The sequence below is a fragment of the Eschrichtius robustus genome, chromosome 20 (assembly GCF_028021215.1).
Source record: "Eschrichtius robustus isolate mEscRob2 chromosome 20, mEscRob2.pri, whole genome shotgun sequence".
Classification (NCBI taxonomy): Eukaryota; Metazoa; Chordata; class Mammalia; order Artiodactyla; family Eschrichtiidae; genus Eschrichtius; species Eschrichtius robustus.
In genome coordinates, this window is record NC_090843.1 from 13,659,720 (window position 1) to 13,678,253 (window position 18,534).

The 18,534-nt window shown below is 43.0% G+C and overlaps 1 protein-coding gene across 1 annotated transcript in view; it reads left to right on the top strand.

The window, feature by feature from the left end:
* Positions 1 to 241: 241 nt before the first annotated feature.
* Positions 242 to 18,534, top strand: part of PITPNC1 (phosphatidylinositol transfer protein cytoplasmic 1) — a 257,536-nt gene continuing 239,243 nt past the window's right edge. Inside the window, exon 1 of the mRNA XM_068530749.1 lies at positions 242 to 384. Within this exon, the coding sequence (XP_068386850.1) occupies positions 337 to 384 (48 nt within the window). The 5' untranslated portion in view covers positions 242 to 336. The remainder of the gene's footprint in view (positions 385 to 18,534) is intronic.

The window sequence follows — 18,534 nt, forward strand, 5'->3', positions numbered from 1 at the left end:
CTGATCTGGCGCCCGCTACTACTGCCCCGGGCTGCCGATCAGAGCGGTTTCCAGCGGTTCTCCCTCCCTCCCTGCCTGACTTTGCAACACCGCGTTCCAGGCGGATCGACCTCGGCGAGGAAGGAGGCGGGGGAGCCGCGAACACCAGGACCCAAGCCTTGACATGCTCTCGGGCGGAGAGGAGGAAGCCAGGACCTGAGCGCACCGCCGGGGCTGCTTCGCCGCCCGGCTCCGAGCACGGGGCTCCGGGCGCGTTGCCCTGCTCCTGGGCGGCAGCCTTGTTGGTCTGGGGGAGCCCCCCTCTTCCCGCCTCGGGGGTCCGCGGCCGGCAGGACCATGCTGCTGAAGGAGTACCGGATCTGCATGCCGCTCACCGTAGCCGAGGTAAGCGCCGCGCCGGGCCCGGCCTCGCCCACTCCCAGTCCCCGGCTCCGGGGCGCCGCGCCTCCCGCCTCCGCCTCGCGGGCGGCGGGGAAACCCTGGTGGAAAACTGCCTCCCAAACCGGGAGGCTGGAGGGGTAGGAGGAAGTGGAATTGCTGCTTCCACTTGTCACCCCAGCAAGGAGGGCGGCGTTGGGTGGGGCGGTGGACTGCAGGTGGGTTTTGGGGGGGGCACCCAGAATCCAGATTGCTGGGGATCAGAATGCGCCAAAGGGATTTGGTCGCCCCCTCCCTCCAATTAAGAAAATGAATAAAGCAAACCCAAGAGCCCCAAGCATGCCCTGGTAGCTGGGGGGGCATCCCGACCTGGCGTGGGCCCAGGTTCCCCTCCCGCCCTTCGCTGGAAGGTTGGGGTAAGGGAGAAGCCCTGCGCCCTCGGGATTTGGAGGGCCCGAGCCCCGCTCCGGGTCACCTCGGAACCCTCGGGGGGTCCGTTTGGGCTCGGACCCCTTGCATCGCCGCCAGATTGGGCGCCGCTCCGCCATGCCCGCGCTTCGAGGACCCCGGACCTGGCTTCGACCTTTCTCTAACCGCCTGGGTCGGAAACTTTCTGCGTGTCTTGTTTCTTGGGCCGCGGGGAGAGCTCTCTGCGGGCGAGCGGGGAACGGCGGGGGCTGCGGCGCGGCCACAGGGGGGAGCTCCAGCACGTGGGTGCGGGCCTGGTCCGGGTTCCCGGGTCCCGCAGCTGCAGGGCGAGGGGAGGGGGCTTGTCCTGGGCTCGTCCTCCACGCGCTGCTCAGGTTCCTTTCTCCCGAACCCCTCCCTCCCCACCCCTCCCCCCACTCCAAGCCTCAAACTGGATCTTTCAGGAAACGATGACTCAGTGAGGATTATTCAGGCCCCGGCTTTCCTTTATTCCCGCTCTGCCTATCTTCGGTGATTTCACAATTGCTTAGCGCTTGTCCAGGGACATCGTGGGAGCGTGAAGCCAATCAAGGCAATTTGAAACTTACCAGTGTGGTTTGGTGTGGCAACACACATGACACCGGCGACCCAAACCGTGTTTATGTTTAAATACAGTGCACTTAATCTGTCAGACATATTACTGAGCCACTACTTTGGGGAAGGGGCGAGGTGCTTTGGGAGAGAAAAAGATGGGGACTTGTCTTCATTTGTTGTCTGGAGCAAGTGTTAAGGCAAGAGCCAAGTACAATCCAAGGCAAGATCAAAGTATAGCTCCGAGTTTACAAAATGTATTCTAGGGACGCTGGCTGCCAAAGAGATCAGCCCCCACCCCAGTGATCAACCGAGCCGTGCAGTTCGTTGGCTTTGGAGGAGATAGCATTTGAGCAAGGTCTTGAAGGATGGATGCCATGTGGGTAGGCAGACCGTGTAAATCACGTGGAGAAGCAGCACACAATGCTATGTGGAAGAGGGGAGTGGCAAATGAGTGAAACTGATTAACCGGAGTTTTTCTAGAAAAGGTTGAGATCTTCCCACCCCTGAGCAGATGAGTAGTTCAGCTTGGAGGTGTGTCTGCTTCCACTCCATCTCCTCCTAATGACTTTATTTATTAAGAGGAGTTTGGGATCTAGGGGCAATGCTGGTATTGCATGAAATGCCCCCCCATTGCAGGTGATAGTCAAGAAAGTAACCAGCTCTCGAATCTTCTCTGCTACCTACAAAATCTCTTTATTCTGTTTTTTTCCTTCTCAGGCTTTCTTGAACCCTCAGGCACGGCTCTTTCTCCACTTTTTTTTTTTGCACTGAAATAACTACAACTTTGGGGTGAAGTAATCATATTTGAGTGGTATAGGTGGAGGCCCTTCCTTTCTTGATTGGCAAATGAAATGAGACTCGGCCTGTAATACAATGTATAATTATAACTTAATTAATGTGTCATTCATTTGGACCAAAGCATGATCCAGTGTCTGTAAGGTCATATTCCGAAGTAGTTTTCTTCTTTGTTCGTGAAGCAGTGGGGCAGTTTAGATTGAGGAGGGTTTCAAAGCGGAAGGATTCAGATTAACCAAATCAGATGATGGATGAGGACACGAGGCCCAGCTTGCCAGAGGTTAGACCCCTAGGGTCTGATTGGTAGTGAACCCCACAATCCACCCTCTACCTTAGCACTGTGTCCTCCCAACCTTAACACTGAAAACTGGGAAGCAATTATCTTCAAAGACGACAATTACCATCAACTTCGGTAGACTTTTAGAAACCTCACTTTTGCTACAACTGTTGATTTGCTTTGGGCCTGATTCAACCTACATGAAACTTTTAGGATTTGTCCCTGTTCTGACAACCACAGTTAATTAGTAGCAACGTCCATACTTTTAAAAATGAGACAAATGCCCTTGTTTTGGAGAGTCATCAAAAGGACCAACACTGTATGTCCATCCTTTTTCCCTGGTCTTATCTAGTTTAACTCTTCTTGGAGGGGAGTGTAAGGGAGACTGGTGTGTTATCCACATTTTGCAGATGAGTGAGTGAACAGAGATTCAGAAAGGTTAAGTAATGTGCACCAGGCCACACAACTAGTTAATAGCCAAGCCAGAACCAGAGCCATGGTAAAACCATTAGTATTTGTTTCTCCTTACTCTGCTTCTTGCCCGTTACTCATGTTTAATCCAGAAAAAAAAAAAAAATCTTGAAAACAGATAAAGTCAGCACTATCAACTAAATGAAAAACCAAAGACCTTTTGAATTGGTATAGAGTGTGCTAGTTTCTACTATTTTTCTCGCCTTATTTTAACTCATAAAATATTCCTTAGTTCCAGGAAAGAAGAACAGCTCTGGGAGATAAAGCAAGTAAAGCTGAATTACAGTCTAGATCAGCGTTGGTGTTTTGTTTTTTAGACATTCATATTAGAGTAAAGAATTATAAGTAACATCCCATGGATTTATTTTAATTTAAAAAAACCCCACTTCACTGGAATAGTCTCCTCATTTATTTTCAATGTTGTTGTCTCTGAACTAAATATAAGCCCATTGGAAAGTTCTAAACAGCAAAGGTCCCTGGGGGCCAATAGTTGCCTATGAAGAGACAGTTGTCATTGTCTTCATTTGAAACATTTGGTGATATAGATTCTAGAATTTTAGACTTGGAAGGGCCATTAGAGGTGGTCTAGAGTTGAACCATTTCATTTTGTGGAGGAGAAGACTAGAGCTATAGAAGGTGCAGTTAGTTGCCCATCTCATAGCCAAGGGCAAGGTCTAGGCCAGAACCCGGAGCAAAGCTCTTTTGCTGGGATTCCTTGTTGGAAGGAAATATCCCTAAGCCGAATGTGCAAAGCAGGAGACTAAATCAGTCTCTAGTTGGAAGGTGGGTTGGAGACTCTGACCTTGTCTTCTTAGGGGAATTTTAGGGGTTGTCAGCTGCCCCTAAAGGTGGCCAGGGGCCTCTCTTTGAAGCTGCTTTTGTATAACAAGTTCACTGGTTTTCCTTCGATTGTATTTTTTTGGGGGGTAGCTTTTGGATGTGTGGCTCAGTGCAGATTATGGTGGAGTTCAAGGCCCTTCCCTCCGAAGCCACTCCTTGGTGCTGCCACTGGTCCCAGCATCCTGATCCCAAACTGCATCTTCAGGACTCCGCGGAGCACAGTCTGATCACGCCTCCCTGACAGGTCCTTATCAGTAAGATAAGCATCTTCCAAGAGCTGAGCACAGCCCAGTATGATCTAAGGTGGGAATCTTTTCAACTTCATTGCTTGCTTTGGTGTTTAATACTTCCTGTTCTGACTGCATCAACATTAATGTCTGGGATTTACTTGTGATCTTCAGGGATTTGATGCACAATGAAAAACAGAAACACTCCCCTCCAAGAAAAGAAGAAAGAGAGAGAAAAGAAAAAAAACCCCAACTTTTTAACAGAATATTATTTTATTCTTCGTCCTGGCAGGGAGCCAGCGCACTTTATCCAGGCTCCCCCGAGTCCCCAGAGAATTTTCTTGCGCACATTTCTGAGAACAGGTTTGGGATCGGGGTGATGCCGTCTCTGGAATGACATAAATGAAGATGCCAAAATGCCCAACGGTGCTCCTTTTTGCTCCGTTTTAAAGTATTTTCGTGAAATGCATCTGCAAACCTATTGGGGTAGAAATTCTTTAAGGAAAGAGGTTTTTTTTTTAATATATAAATTTATTTATTTATTTTTTGGCTGCATTGGGTCTTTGCTACTGCGCGCAGGCTTTCTCTAGTTGCGGCGAGTGGGGGCTACTCTACGTTGCGGTGTGCGGGCTTCTCATTGCGGTGGCTTCTCTTGTTGCAGAGCATGGGCTCTAGGCGCGCGGGCTTCAGTAGTTGTGGCTCGCGGGCTCAGTCGTTGTGGCTCGCAGGCTCTAGAGTGCAGGCTCAGTAGTTGTGGCGCACAGGCTTAGTTGCTCCGTGGCATGTGGGATCTTCCTGGACCAGAGCTCGAACCCATGTCCCCTGCATTGGCAGACAGATTCTTAACCACTGCGCCACCAGGGAAGGCCAGGAAAGAAGTTTTAAGTTTGATATCTTCATCAACACTTTGTTTTCTGTACAAAGTGATATCCTTGAATGTAAAGGAGAAAGACTCCTTGGATTAATCTCAGACCTTCTCCAGGGTTCCTCATAAACATAATTTTCGAATTTTGTTTTTTAAGAATGAGCACTATTTTGACTTTTTTTTTTTTCCTAATTGTTAGCTTAGTTGCGAGGGACAACTCTCCGCCACTCACAGCTGGGGTTGTGAGTGATTTCTGGGTGATCCCGGTAGCTTCTCTGGCCTGTTTCACAGTCATCAAGGAACAGTGTTGCTCATTGCTGCCCAGCTGTCTCCCAAAGCTCCCTTTTTGGTCGTGAGGGGCACCCGGGAAGTGGGGGGTGGGTTAATGGATCAGTGCAAACCTTTCACCACTAATAGAACAGACAACAAGGAGCAGATGCTGGCTTCCTGGCGGGTCAGTGAAAGTGACTTTGTGGAGAAAGGACACTGCATTTTCCCTGTGATTTGGGTGTGAATGCCTGTCACATGAAACAGATTCTAGGCCTTGGGAGAAAAAAAAACCCCACAACACTATTGTTAACAAAAGCCTAGTTAAAAGTGGGTAGTAATTAACTTTTGCTTTTCATTACAAAGGCAGGGGGCGAATTCCCAAGGCTCTTAAAAATCAACTTCAAAACACTGTATCTGATTGAGTATAACTGATATTCAGGGAAAGTGAGGCATCTTCGTTTCAGAAAGGCTCTCATTTTGGTGAATGGAGAATACTATTTTTCATAGGTAGTTTTTTAAAAAAAATAATCTATTTTCAACACTTAACCTCTTTAAGATCTCTTCCTTGCCCCAGAGTGTCAATCAGGGAAGTGTGCGTGTGTGTGTGTGTGTGTGTGTGTATGTGTGTGTGTGTAGGGCAGAGGGTTCACAAAGATGTTTTGTTTTGTTTTTTTAAATATAAAAGTGTGTGCACAGTGACAGGCAGTAAGTGTGTTTTTCAGGGGCAGCGATTACTGGAAAAGTACGTCAAGGTTCATTGCTTTGGCGGCCTGCGTGAGGGCGCAGGTGCCCTGGCTGGCCTCTGTGGATTCTGGCCTGCTTTCTGTTGCCTGGAGGTCTGTATGGTCAAGTAACTCTGAAAACTTTTTTGAAAACTAGCTAACATGTCTGCCTCTGTTCAGAGAAGAAGACAAATACAGAAACCAGCTGATCTGTAGCAAGAAGTCAGGAAGGTTTTACAAATCTTTAGCAAATTCAGCTCGCTGGGAGCCGAGAGAAAGAATTTCAGATTGCAGACTGCCAACTGCCTGCCCTCTGTGTCTCATGCTTGAAATCAGGAATTTTGTTGTATTCCCAAGTGGAGATTTTTTTGTAGGCTACATGGCAGATGAAGTTGAAGTGTCTTATAACTATTAAAACTGGAAAACAAATTGTATCTGGAAAATGTAAAGTTTGAAAAAAGTATCTTATGAAAACTTATAGGCAATTCATACAAACAGGATCTCAGGGGTGCACACCTCCAGGGGGCGCCATTTACATGGAACCCAATGGGAATGGTGCAACGTGATAGCCCTGCAGCTGACCAACTGCCGTTGTCAGTCCTCTCAGGCTCCCCAGCCCCTGGTGCTGTCATGTGTTAAAACTTGAGAGTTAATAGCAGTCTTGCAGGTTTATAAGTGGATATGTGACCTCCTCAGAGACATCTTTCCTGACCACTCCATATAAAATAGTTTTCCCCTATTATTCTCTGTCTTTGCACTTATTTCCTTCATAGCATTTATCTTTTAAAAATTTTTTATTGGAGTATAGTTGATTTACAATGGTGTGTTAGTTTCTGCTTTACAGCAAAGTGAATCAGTTATACATATACATATAGCCACTCTCTTTAAGATTCTATTCCCATATAGGTCATTACAGAGTACTGAGTAGAGTTCCCTGTGCTATACAGTAGGTTCTTATTAGCTATCTGTTTTATATATAGTAGTGCTTATATGTCAATCCCAGTCTCCCAATTTATCCCTCCCCCCTTTTGCATTTATCTTAATCTGTACTTATTTGTTTACTTGTTTGTCATCCACCTCCATCACTATCTTTTCAACGTTTAATCCACATAAGAAAATACTAACAAGATCTTTTAACTTATTTTTCTTTCATACGAAGTCTTTGAAATCCAGTGTGTATTTTCCATTTGCAGCACATTTCTTTTTTTTTTAATTAATTAATTTATTTTCTATTGGCGCGTAGTTAACAATGTTGTGTTAGTTTCAGGTGTACAGCAAAGTGATTCAGTTATACATATACATGTATCTTTTTCAAATTGTTTTCTTTTAGGTTATTACAGAATATTGAGCAGAGTTCCCTGTGCTAGCACATTTCAATTCCCATTGGCCCCTTTGCAGTGCTCAAGGGTCACATGTGGCTGGTGGCTGCCGTATTGGATAAGGCAGCTCTAGTGCTTAAACCTTGGGTCTGGCACACAGTAAATGCTTGCTGAATGAATGGATGAGAAGAAGCTGAGAAAAATAGGAACCTTTTAGGAAAGCTGACCCTAGTGTTTTCCTTCACACTGTTTAAGTTTTTCTCTTAAGCTTTATACCTCTTGAAATTTTGCAAACTAGAGATTCTTTTTTATTAAAAATCTTCTCATTTTAAAATTCCACAGCAGTACCTCTGAGAAGTTTGAGGCCATTCATTCCTGGGAGTTAATGTAATCAGTCTGCCTTCCACCAGATTCCTGAGGAGTATGTTCAATATCTATTGTTATATAATAAATTTTCCCAAACTTAGCAGCTTCAAACAATACCCATTTATTATCTTACAGTCTCTGTGGACCAGAAGTCCGTGTGGCTGGATTCTTTGCTCAGGGTCTCACAGGGTTGAAATCAAGCTGCATGTTCTTCTGGAGCTTGGAGTACTCTTCCAAGTTCACGTGGTTGTTGGCAGAATTCAGTTCCTTGTGGCTGTAGGACTGAGTCCCCCCTTTCTTGCTGGCCATCAGCTAGGGGCCAGCTCTTAGAGGCCACCTGCTATTTCCTGCCATGTGGCCCTCACCACAATGTGGCCGTTTGCCCCTTCAAGTCCAACAGGAGAGCATTTGCTGCAACTTTGAACCTCTGACTTCTTGTCTCTGACCTCTACTCTTTTTCAAAAAGAATGGTCTGATTACGCCCACCCCCATTCAAGGTGAAGGAATTGTACATATACAGGGTGTGCACACTGGGAACCTCAGGGATCATTCTGCCTACCATAGGGAGATTAGCTGAATTGAAAGTTTCTGTTGGAAGAAAGAAGTAGTTATTTCTCGTATCTAGGAAACTTAGGGATCTGGAAGGTTCAGGCTGGCCCTGGGGCAGCATGAAAGTGTTTATCACAAATGCTTACTGAACTCTTACTCTGTGCCAGGTGCTAGACCTGGTGCCAGGGATGGAGCAGCAAACAAGGCAGACACGATCCCTGCCCTCTTAGAGCTTACAGTCCAGAGAACATTGGAGAAGTTTCCTTGCCATCTTAAAATAGATTATGGTGATGGTTGCACAGCTCTGTGTAAATATATTAAAAACCATTGAGTTGGTATGTAAAATACATCTCAATAAAGCTGTTTTTTTTTTTTTTTTAAAGAAGTATCTATGGATTTTTCCAGCAGAATAGACATCTGTGTTCAGAGAGAGAGCCATTGACAGAAAGCACGGAAATTGAATTAGGAGTACGAACACTGAAAAGTTATGGTCTCTGTTCTCAAGAAGATGACTCTGATTGTCCTGAATTTAGATAGCTTTTCAAAGGAGGTTGTTCCCTTCTGCAGCAGTGTGGGAAAAAAAAAAAAAAATCTGCCAGATTTGGACTAGAATGACCACAATTTAGGTCAGAATTTGATACTTAGGGGCAAAAACGTAATCACAACTTGAACAGCTACAGGGCTTTAGGGTACTTGGGGGGGGGGTAGGAGACATTCACTGACAGATTTCACGATCCTCAGGAACAGCCCCCCTCCCCACCCCTAATCAGGGACAGAGGCTGGCACCAGCCATCGTTAATGGAAGGAACAGTAAGTACCTGGTGACCTTTCTGGCTGTGGTTCCAGGTGCAGTCCTCTGCTTTCTCTGCACATTGAGTGGGAAAGGATGTGTTGGCAGAATGAATCCTGGAATATGTGTTCTGGAGGAGATGGTTCTACATGAGAGTTGAGTCCTCTGCTTTATTCATCTCTGGCAGATGTCCTTGAGACTTTCCATCACAGGCTTCATTATAAAATAGGCTAAATGACTATTTAAACTGTGTGTCAATAGTCTCTGTCTAGGATGGCAAAATCATGCCGCATTAGGCTGGGCAAGTCTCCCAGGATGACACAGAGTTAGAAGGAACCCCCCTGTGCCCAGGACACGCTGTCTTGGCCACTAGCTTTACCCGTGACAGAGAAAGGAGTCTAGGGTCACTGGCCACTTCCTGGCTTATGGCCTGAGCAACATTATACAATGCTGTTTGTTGATTTAGAAACACAAAAGCCAGAGCTCACCAAGATTTTGACATCAAGCATAAAGTGAGTCATTCTTTCATTTCCCAGCACTCTGACAAAGGGGCCGGCTCTTAAAACTCCTTTTTAGACTTTAGTGAAAGTCGACTCATCCACCTAAACAAGTAGCTAATGTAAGTTCTTGATCAGATTTATCCAATGGTTCTTCACTTTTTTTTGATCTTTCTTTTTTTTTTTTTTTGCTTCTTTTAAGTTTGGGTGAAGCTCGGCCTTCTAGAATTCCTGTTGTTCCCAAGGAAAGAAAAAACATAATCATCCTTTAATTTCTTTAGAATTAATCTGACAATCTTTAGGGTGTTGTTTCTTTCCCAGAATGAATCACCTAGAGAAGTAAGATTGGCCAAACAAATGTAATTTGATGACAACCTGTAATAATGTTGTTTAAGCATCTAATCTAAGCAACTAATCTCCAAAGACTGCTCCTGTCCCATGTCACCTACACACACATACACACACCATTTAGGTCTGATTCTATTTGCCGTATTAAGGTCAGATCCAGGTGTTTCGGAGCATTAGTTTGTGTATTTTTATACCCCAATTAACTGATCTGTGTATTTATTCAGAAGAAAATTTATCAGCTGGGGATAGAGAAGTCACCATGAACTTGGATGCTAATATAATTAAGTGATTGATGCCTTCAAATGCATTAGGTCTTATTGGCTGGATTAGTTGGAGTTCCCCAAAACTCTCCAAAATTTTCTAGTTTTAACCGTCGTGGTGGGATTTATTTATTTATTTATTTATTTATTTATTTATTTATTTATTCTTAAAATGACCAAGTTTCACTTATCTCTTGACTCTCTGGCAAGAGTGTTTCCAACTGGCATAGACCGTTTATAGAAATGGCGTAGGACCTTTTAATGAATACTGTGCCCGCGCTTCCTGAAAGGTATCGTGGAGGACTGAATAGTCCCTAGGAAGTGCAGGGTTACACTGTTCATTTTGCTGACCTGAGCCATCTCTGTCTTTGTGTCTTACACAAATTGTGAAAGTTGCTTGCCCTGATTCTCTCTCTCTTTTTTTAAAAATAAATTTATTTATTTATTATTTATTTTTGGCTGCTTTGGGTCTTTGTTGCTGTGCGCAGGTTTTCTCTAGTTGCAGCGAGCAGGGGCTGCGGTGCACGGGCTTCTCACTGCGGTGGCTTCTCTTGCTGCGGAGCACCAGCTCTAGGCGCGCGGGCTTCAGTAGTTGTGGCACGCAGGCTCTGTAGTTGTGGCTTGCAGGCTCTAGAGCGCAGGCTCAGTAGTTGTGGCGCACGGGCTTAGTTGTTCTGCGGCATGTGGGATCTTCCCAGACCAGGGCTCGAACCCGTGTCCCCTGCATTGGCAGGTGGATTCTTAACCACTGCGCCACCAGGGGAGTCCTCACCGTGCTTTTCTGTACATAATAAAATAGCACTATGTGCCTCGGCGATGCATCCCGTGAAACCTGCTTGGAAAGTAAGAGTTTTAAAAATTCAGTTTCTGTTTTGTATGCTTGGATGGCAAGCAGTCACATTCCGCATGCAAAGGAGGCAAAGAGAAATTACATTTGTCCAGCACTTTCTTGTTTATTTAGTCCTTGTAATGGTCCTGTGAGTTGGATATTATCATCCCGTTTTACAGATGTGGATCACAGGTGCTTGCATGGCTAGTCAATGGTAGACCTGGCTTCATGCCCATGCTGGTCAGACTTCCGAGCCCAGGCTCTTTGCTTTCTCAATTCTGCCTTCCCTAGAATCCCAAAGCTGGAAGGAGCATTAGAGATTATTTAGTTCTATCCCAATACACACACACACACACACACACACACACACACACACACACCCCTTAAAGATTAAATAACTTGTTCAGGATTATCAAAGGAAATAATTGGGGGAAGGGAGTTCTTCTGTTCCAATTAAGCTAACAGAGCGGTCCATAAGTTTTATCTCCTACTGAACAATCAATTTTACTCAAGTATTAAACCAAGTGACATTCCTCAGTTTAACTTTGATAAATGAATCATACTCCTCTTTGAAAAGAAGTTCTGTAGTTCATGCTCTAAAAAGAGAACCACCCCTACACTTTCAGAAATTATTCCTTTTAATGGCAGTGACAGCCTTTGGCTTTCATAGACATCTTTAGCCGAGATGTTCGTTGATAAGCAGCTGTAGGTTTCTCAAAATTAGTATCTGGAAATAACAATGGGAACAGACAAGTGACACCATGTTTCTGACACATTTCGTTGAAAAGTTAAACCTCTTCACATGGAGGTAAGCAAACTGGAGGGTATGAAAAATGATCAAAATGCATTAGTCAGCACTGTGTACTTTCCCTTCCTGCTGAGATGGCGGCTCCTTGGAAACTTGTGTCTCACCTTTACTAGCATTGCCTCACAGGCAGTTTACAAACCACATGCACAAATTCATATTGCTCCTGTAGAGTCACACCTCATGTGAGCTAAAATAAAATTTTTAACTTGATAAGATTATTATTCCGAAAATGGAGCTATAAAAGGCTTTTTTCAAAATTAAAAATTGTCCTCCAAAGACATTTACCATTATCAGGAATGTTCAAAACAATGAAAAAAATCCAAACAAACCTGTCTTAAATTCTACGGCGGAGATTCAGAGATGTTTTGCTCTGTGTCAACACTATGGAAATAAACATGTAATGCCCTAAAATGAACTATTTGAAGGGGACCACACTTAATTGGATGTGTACATTCAGGTCAGTTTTTTAAAATAATTTTTTAAAAATTATGATAAAACATATCACATAAAATTGCCATCTTAACTTTTTGGTTTTTTTCCCACACTGCGCAGCATGCGGGATCTTAGTTCCCTGACCAGGGATCGAACCCTTGCCCCCTGCAGGGGAAGTGTAGAGTCTGGACTGCCAGGGAAGTCCCCTTAACTATTTTTCTTAAACTTATTATTTTTAACTTTTATTTAATTTAATTTTTATTTATTTATTTATTTTTGGCTGTGTTGGGTCTTTGTTGCTGCACGTGGGCTTTCTCTAGTTGCTACTTTTCGTGTGGTGCACGGGCTTCTCATTGAGGTGGCTTCTCTTGTTGCGGAGCACGGGCTCTAGGTGCACGGGCTTCAGTAGTTGTGGCACGTGGGCTCAGTAGTTGTGGCACACGGGCTTAGTTGCCCCACGGCATGTGGGATCTTCCCAGACCAGGGATCGAACCCGTGTCCCCTGAATTGGCAGGCGGATTCTTAACTACCGAGCCACCAGGGAAGTCCTTAACTATTTTTTAAGTGTAGAATTCGGTGGCATGAAGGGCATTCACATTGTTGGCCAGCCATCACCAACATCCATCTTCAGAACTCTTTTCATCTTGTAAAACTGAAACTCTGTACCCATAAACAATAACTCCCTATCCACCTCCCTGCAGCCCATGGCAACCACCATTCTACTTTCTGTCTATGAGTTTACTATTCTAGGTATCTGGTCAGCATTTTTTTCTTTCCTTTAAAGCATTGGTTTATTACTTTATCATTAAACTCATACATCATTTCCTGAAGCAAACTTAATAAAACTTGAATTAACAGAAGGTAACTAGAAATATTTTCTGAATTCTGCCTTCTTTCAAAGGAGGAAAATGACAAGATGGACCTGTATCCATGTTTTGGGTGGCATTAATGACTCAATTAGTGACCTATACCTTTGTAGCAACAGCTGGAGTGCCTGACACTTTTAATTCAGGAGTCCTACTATATTGTCATTTAACACAAAAAGCGCATTTTTGCTTGGAATACTTACTAAGGCAGGAAAAAGTACCAGTGCATTTTAGAAGTATTTCCAACAAAGTTGTCACTGACAAGTGTTCTTCTATTAAAGTAGAAGACAGAATATTTGATTAATTATAATGCTTTATTCCTGTACCAGGTGGGAACAGACATCAATTGGACTCTTTTTCTAAATAAAGAAGTACAGTTAAAATGTTGGCTTTTTTTTTTTTTTTAGGATTTGATAAATATTTAACTCAGGAGAAAAAAACTAATTTGTTATTATGACGGCTTATTAATAAGTTAACTTTGCAACATTTTCATTGTTGTCAATTCTCTTAGTGATGTCTGTAGGTAGAGTTTTCAACTCACTAGCCAACAACCTGGATTTCATTAGATTTTATAGGATTACAGTCCTGCCGCTCTCAAGCAGCGGTTTGTGTCCTGCACTGTCCAAGAAAGTAGTGGGTTGTAGAAAAATGTTGGTCTCCAGTCTGAGAACTTTCCAGTGTGCCTGGGCCACCTTACAGATGTCTGTTTAATCTCTAATGCACCCGAAATAGTAGACATCTGCAAAACAAAGTCACAGAAAACAACACTCTTGTTAAAGTAGTAACTAGCAGTTTAACCAAATAGAAAGACAACACTGGATACATGTTTAAGAAAACAAGACTTGTAATCACCTCCTTGTATGGACAGGTAGTTCCGAAGACAGGGGTTATCACTAAAGTTTGTATGTGAACCCCTGGACATGTCTTCTGAGATGTGTGACTTCCCTGTGGTTTGTACCCTCTTGACATGGGCCTTCATCAGGAAAATTTTGCTGAGTTTACCCTGACCTGAAATAATGCTGCTGCTGCTGCTGGAGCTGATGAAAAGACAAATAAAGCCATTCATGTCACCTAACATTTATCATCATTCTGGGCTATTTCAGCCTCCATTAAAGTGACATGGTGGATAAAAGTGGTTTTCTCAATGCTTGAAAAGTGCTGTGAAAATAGACGGTTCTTTTGCTCAATGAGACAGGTTTAAAGATATGAAATAGAGTTATTTAATCCCCCCCAAGTGCAAAGAGTTTGGTAACTAGAATTGTATTTAATCATTGGGGTACAGACTGTACTATGTACACTGGAGACCCAAATCCTGGACTATTGAAGGCTATGACAAATGCTTCTTTTTTGGATGTTATGTTTTTGTTGCTCATAAAGAGGCATCGTGCCCAAAATGAAAAACCTTTAGATTCAGGATTCAATAGTTCACCTCTTTTGGATTGTGTTTGATGGAAACTTGGATGCAGCTGAGTGTAATTATGTTTCTCAGCAGTATGACATATAGTGCTGCAGAGATGGGTGTTCTTAGAGATTTCTTGCCAAGACTGGCTGAAAAGGAGTTTGGTTATTGTTTTCTTAAAAAATAGTAATTAAGCTATTAGTTGTCCAAATGGAATAATCCCCTTAAGCCTTTTCAAGAAACACACTTCCAAAAGGGTCAAGTATATTTCAAATTAGCCATTATTTACATAGTGTCCAGCCTTCTGCCTTAGCTCTTTTAGGAGGTGTTTGTTTGTTTTAATGTTGGTTATGTCTGTCAGAAACCATCTTATTTTTTAAAGGGGTTCAGGAATGGTTCTCATATCAAAAGCAGCCAAATCCCTGGCATCATAGAAGCTTCATCATAGATTAATCTGTTTTTCATCTGCAGAACGGCCGCATTCAGTGTTGTCCTGGCCTTTGGACAGTCTCTTCTGTGGATCTGGAGAAGGAACTGCCCACGGGCCTTGCAGGCCTCTATCTTTGAGAATACTCAAGAGTAAAGGAAAAAGAGGCAGTTAGAAATGGTGGCCAGAGCTAATGGACCGTGGTTCCGGGCTGGAGCCCAGGCCTACGTTTGTGACCACTGGGCTCAGGATCTGCCCTGGTGTCTCTCAGATCCCCAGATGAGGTAGAACCTGTTCACCCTGACGCAGACTCACTTGGCCCTGCCACATGCCACCCCACGACACACCTTTTGGGTGTGTCTCAACTTAAAGCTGGATGATCAGCTTTCTTTCCCGTTGGTTGGGTCTTTCTGAATGGCAAATCAGCCGTACCTTACAAAGTTCATCTTTTAAGTCCTGGTAATCGCCCCACCTCTCACGGGGAGTATCATCCCTGAAAAGAGGCCTCACCACTTTCAAACATGATTTTCCTTTCATTTTCCTCTACCCTTTCCTTAGCATTTTATCTCCTGGAGCTAAAGTACCTATATTGTCCTAACTTGGGGTTTCTGTCTTAGGGTGGTGCAGTATGGTGAGGCCCTGCTGATTGATAGCCATGAATTGATTTAGGAAGACTGGATTTTCTTGTGCCTCAGTTTCCTCAACTTTCAATACCCCTCTTTTTTAATTTAATTTTTTATTTCTCATACAAGTTTAAAGGTTACAGTTATTTATAGTTATTACAAAATATTGGCTATATTCCCCGTGTTGTACAATACATCCTTGAGCCTATCTTATATCCAGTGGTTTGTACCTTCCGCTCCCCCACCCCTATATTTCCCTTCCCCGCTTCCCTCTCCCCACTGGTAACCACTAGTTTGTTCTCTATATCTGTGAGTCTGCTTCTTTTTTGTTATATTCACTAGTTTGTTGTATTTTTAGATTCCACATATAAGCGATATCATACAGTATTTGTCTTTCTCTGTCTGACTTATTTCACTTAGCATAATGCCCTCCAAGTCCATCCAGGTTGCTGCAAATGTCAAAATTTCATTCTTTTTTATGGCTGAATAGTATTCCAGTACCCTTCTTTTTGCCTCCATGAGGGGCTGATCACATGACATACAAGCCCACTCGGCACATGTAAGGGGCAGTGATAATTGTCCATGTGTGGATGCTGTGTGAATACCTGGTAATCATGCATTCCCTGAGCTGTGCATGAAATCACACAGTCTCACACCTTTAAATACCTTTAGTTTAGAAGTCCATCTAGTACAATATTCATTTTTGGAGTCTGTACTTTCCAAATGGCCCATGGGAAGGAATCCTGAGGTGTCCAGAGGATCTGAGTCTGTCCTGTGGGAACGTTATGTCATAGTAACAAATGCTTAAGGATTAGTTTATTTCCAGCCCTGCAGAAGCTATAAATTGCTTCCTAAAATTTTATTCTCCAACACCGTGATGTTTATGTTGCTATGGTGGTATGTCTCTTGCTTGGGTGTCAAGATTGCCATTGGAAATAGATAGGCCAAAATAACAGCTTAACAGGTGGCTGTGCTTTGTGAAGTTGTTTGTAAAACTATTTTATGAAGTCCAGTGCAAGTAAATCACGCAACTGTGCCCTTTACTGTATTTTGTATTTGAGCACACTCTTTTTTTTTTTCTTAATGCATTCCTCCCCTTTCCATTTTAAATATATATAGACTATTCCCCTTTTTCAAGCGGCACCAAGCTGATTTCCTGTAGTAACACAAGGCAAGATTCCAGCTCATTTTATTTAGCAGTGGACGTCCTTTCCTTATTTTGTGTAGTTGGAACCCTCCTCCTAAAAATAACCCTTCTTTTTTTACTGTGCTTCTTTTTATAGCTACTGTGCTCTTTATTTAAATAAACCTCTTTTTAATATGCCATTTACATATATATGTACCTACACACATATACGTATACACATACATAAAGGTATATATATTTCCCTGTAAGGTATAATCCTTAGTGAATGTGGTAATAGAAATTGTTTCCATTGACCCGTCATTAAGCTCTCACCTGTTATTTATGATCATTTTCTTTTTTTTTTTTTTATGATCATTTTCTTTTGAGATAAAATTTAGAGAGAACCTGAGTGTTAAACCAGTTCAGCTTCCTACCCACTGTGAGAATCTTCTATAATAATCTCACACGGCAATCATCTTGCCTTTTAGCTTAAATACCAGCATGGCAGGGTGCTTGCTCTTCTGTGATATAACATCTATGATTGTCCACTTTGATGTGTTAGAAGATGCTTTTTTTTTGGCCGAGCGGCTTGTGGGATCTTAGTTCCCTGACCAGAGATCGAACCCAGGCCACCAGCAGGGGAACCGGGGGGGTCCTAACCACTGGACCACCAGGGGATTCCCAGAAGATGCTCTCTGATATTTAGTTGATGTCTTCCTCCCTAGAACTTTCATTTTCCTGTCTATGGTGACACAAACACAAGCCACGTCCACATGCTGGCTCTTTAAATATTTAGAGAAAACTGTAATGTTGTTCTTTGGTTTGCTCTTCTGCTGGCTTAATATCCACAATTCCCTCAACAATTCACCTTAGGAAATGGTTTCAGACTCCCTCCCCAATCCGTTGGACCTCCTCTGTTATTGCCCTTTCAAAAATATTGAATGCAGTGCTCTAGAGCAAGGGTCAGTAAACTTCTTCTGTAAAAAGGCCAGATAGAAATATTTTAGAATTGCAGGCTATAAGATTGCAACAACTCAGCTCTGACCTTGCAACATGAAAGCAGGCAGAGACAATACGTAAATGAATGGGCATGGCTGTGTCTGGTAAAATTTTATTTATGGACCCTGAAATTTGAATTTCATATAATTTTCAAATGTCGTGAAATATTATTCTTTTGCCTTTTTTCAACCCATGCATAGCTAGCTCGTGGGCCGTACAAAAAGAGGTGTGGGCCAGGTTGGGCTCAAGATATTGGAGGACCAGTGCTGAAAATATGGGAACTGTTACTTCAGCACCTTATGCTATGTTGATGCTTTAGTATTAGCATTGTCATTTTTGGAAACTGCGTCAAACTGCTGGCTGACAAGGTGATCAGTTCACCTTCGTCTTATCCACGTGATCTTCTGGCAAAGCTAAGTCTCTCCATCCGGTGTGTCTGAGGCCTACAAAAACAAGCAGCCTTATAGCGACAACAACCATTACCATAGGACTTTGTAATGTAAATGTAAATGTGATGAATGGCATCTGCTGATTTCAAGTTTGACAAAATGTTTTTGGTTCTTGCTTTTGTTATTTACCGTATTAGCTACTCCTCTTAATTTAGTGCTAGATGTGATAAGCATGCCTTTCTGTCTTCATCCAACAACACAGCGACTTTTCAGTCCAATCCAAATCCTAAAATATAAAATATAGGTCATAGCTGCTCACCTTGGTTGCAGAAACCAGTAAGCACTTGGGTAGAGAGATGAAGCCTTCAGTTATATTAATAAGCTTAAGAATGGATTATTCTCCACTTCCTCATTAGTTTTAATTTTAAAAATAAGGTTCTCATGAAATTTTTTTGAAACAGTTTAACCAAGATTATAATTTACCATGCAGAGGAGAAAATTTAGTAAATGGCAAAGCTAATTTTTTTTTTAGTGCCTAAATGTTTAATTAAAATTATATATTTCTCTATGTGGACATTTACTTAAGAAGGCTTTGCTTTTTCACAAGAAAGGGGAAAACACAGAGGGCCAACACTTGTGGAACATTCTAGTGTGCCAGGA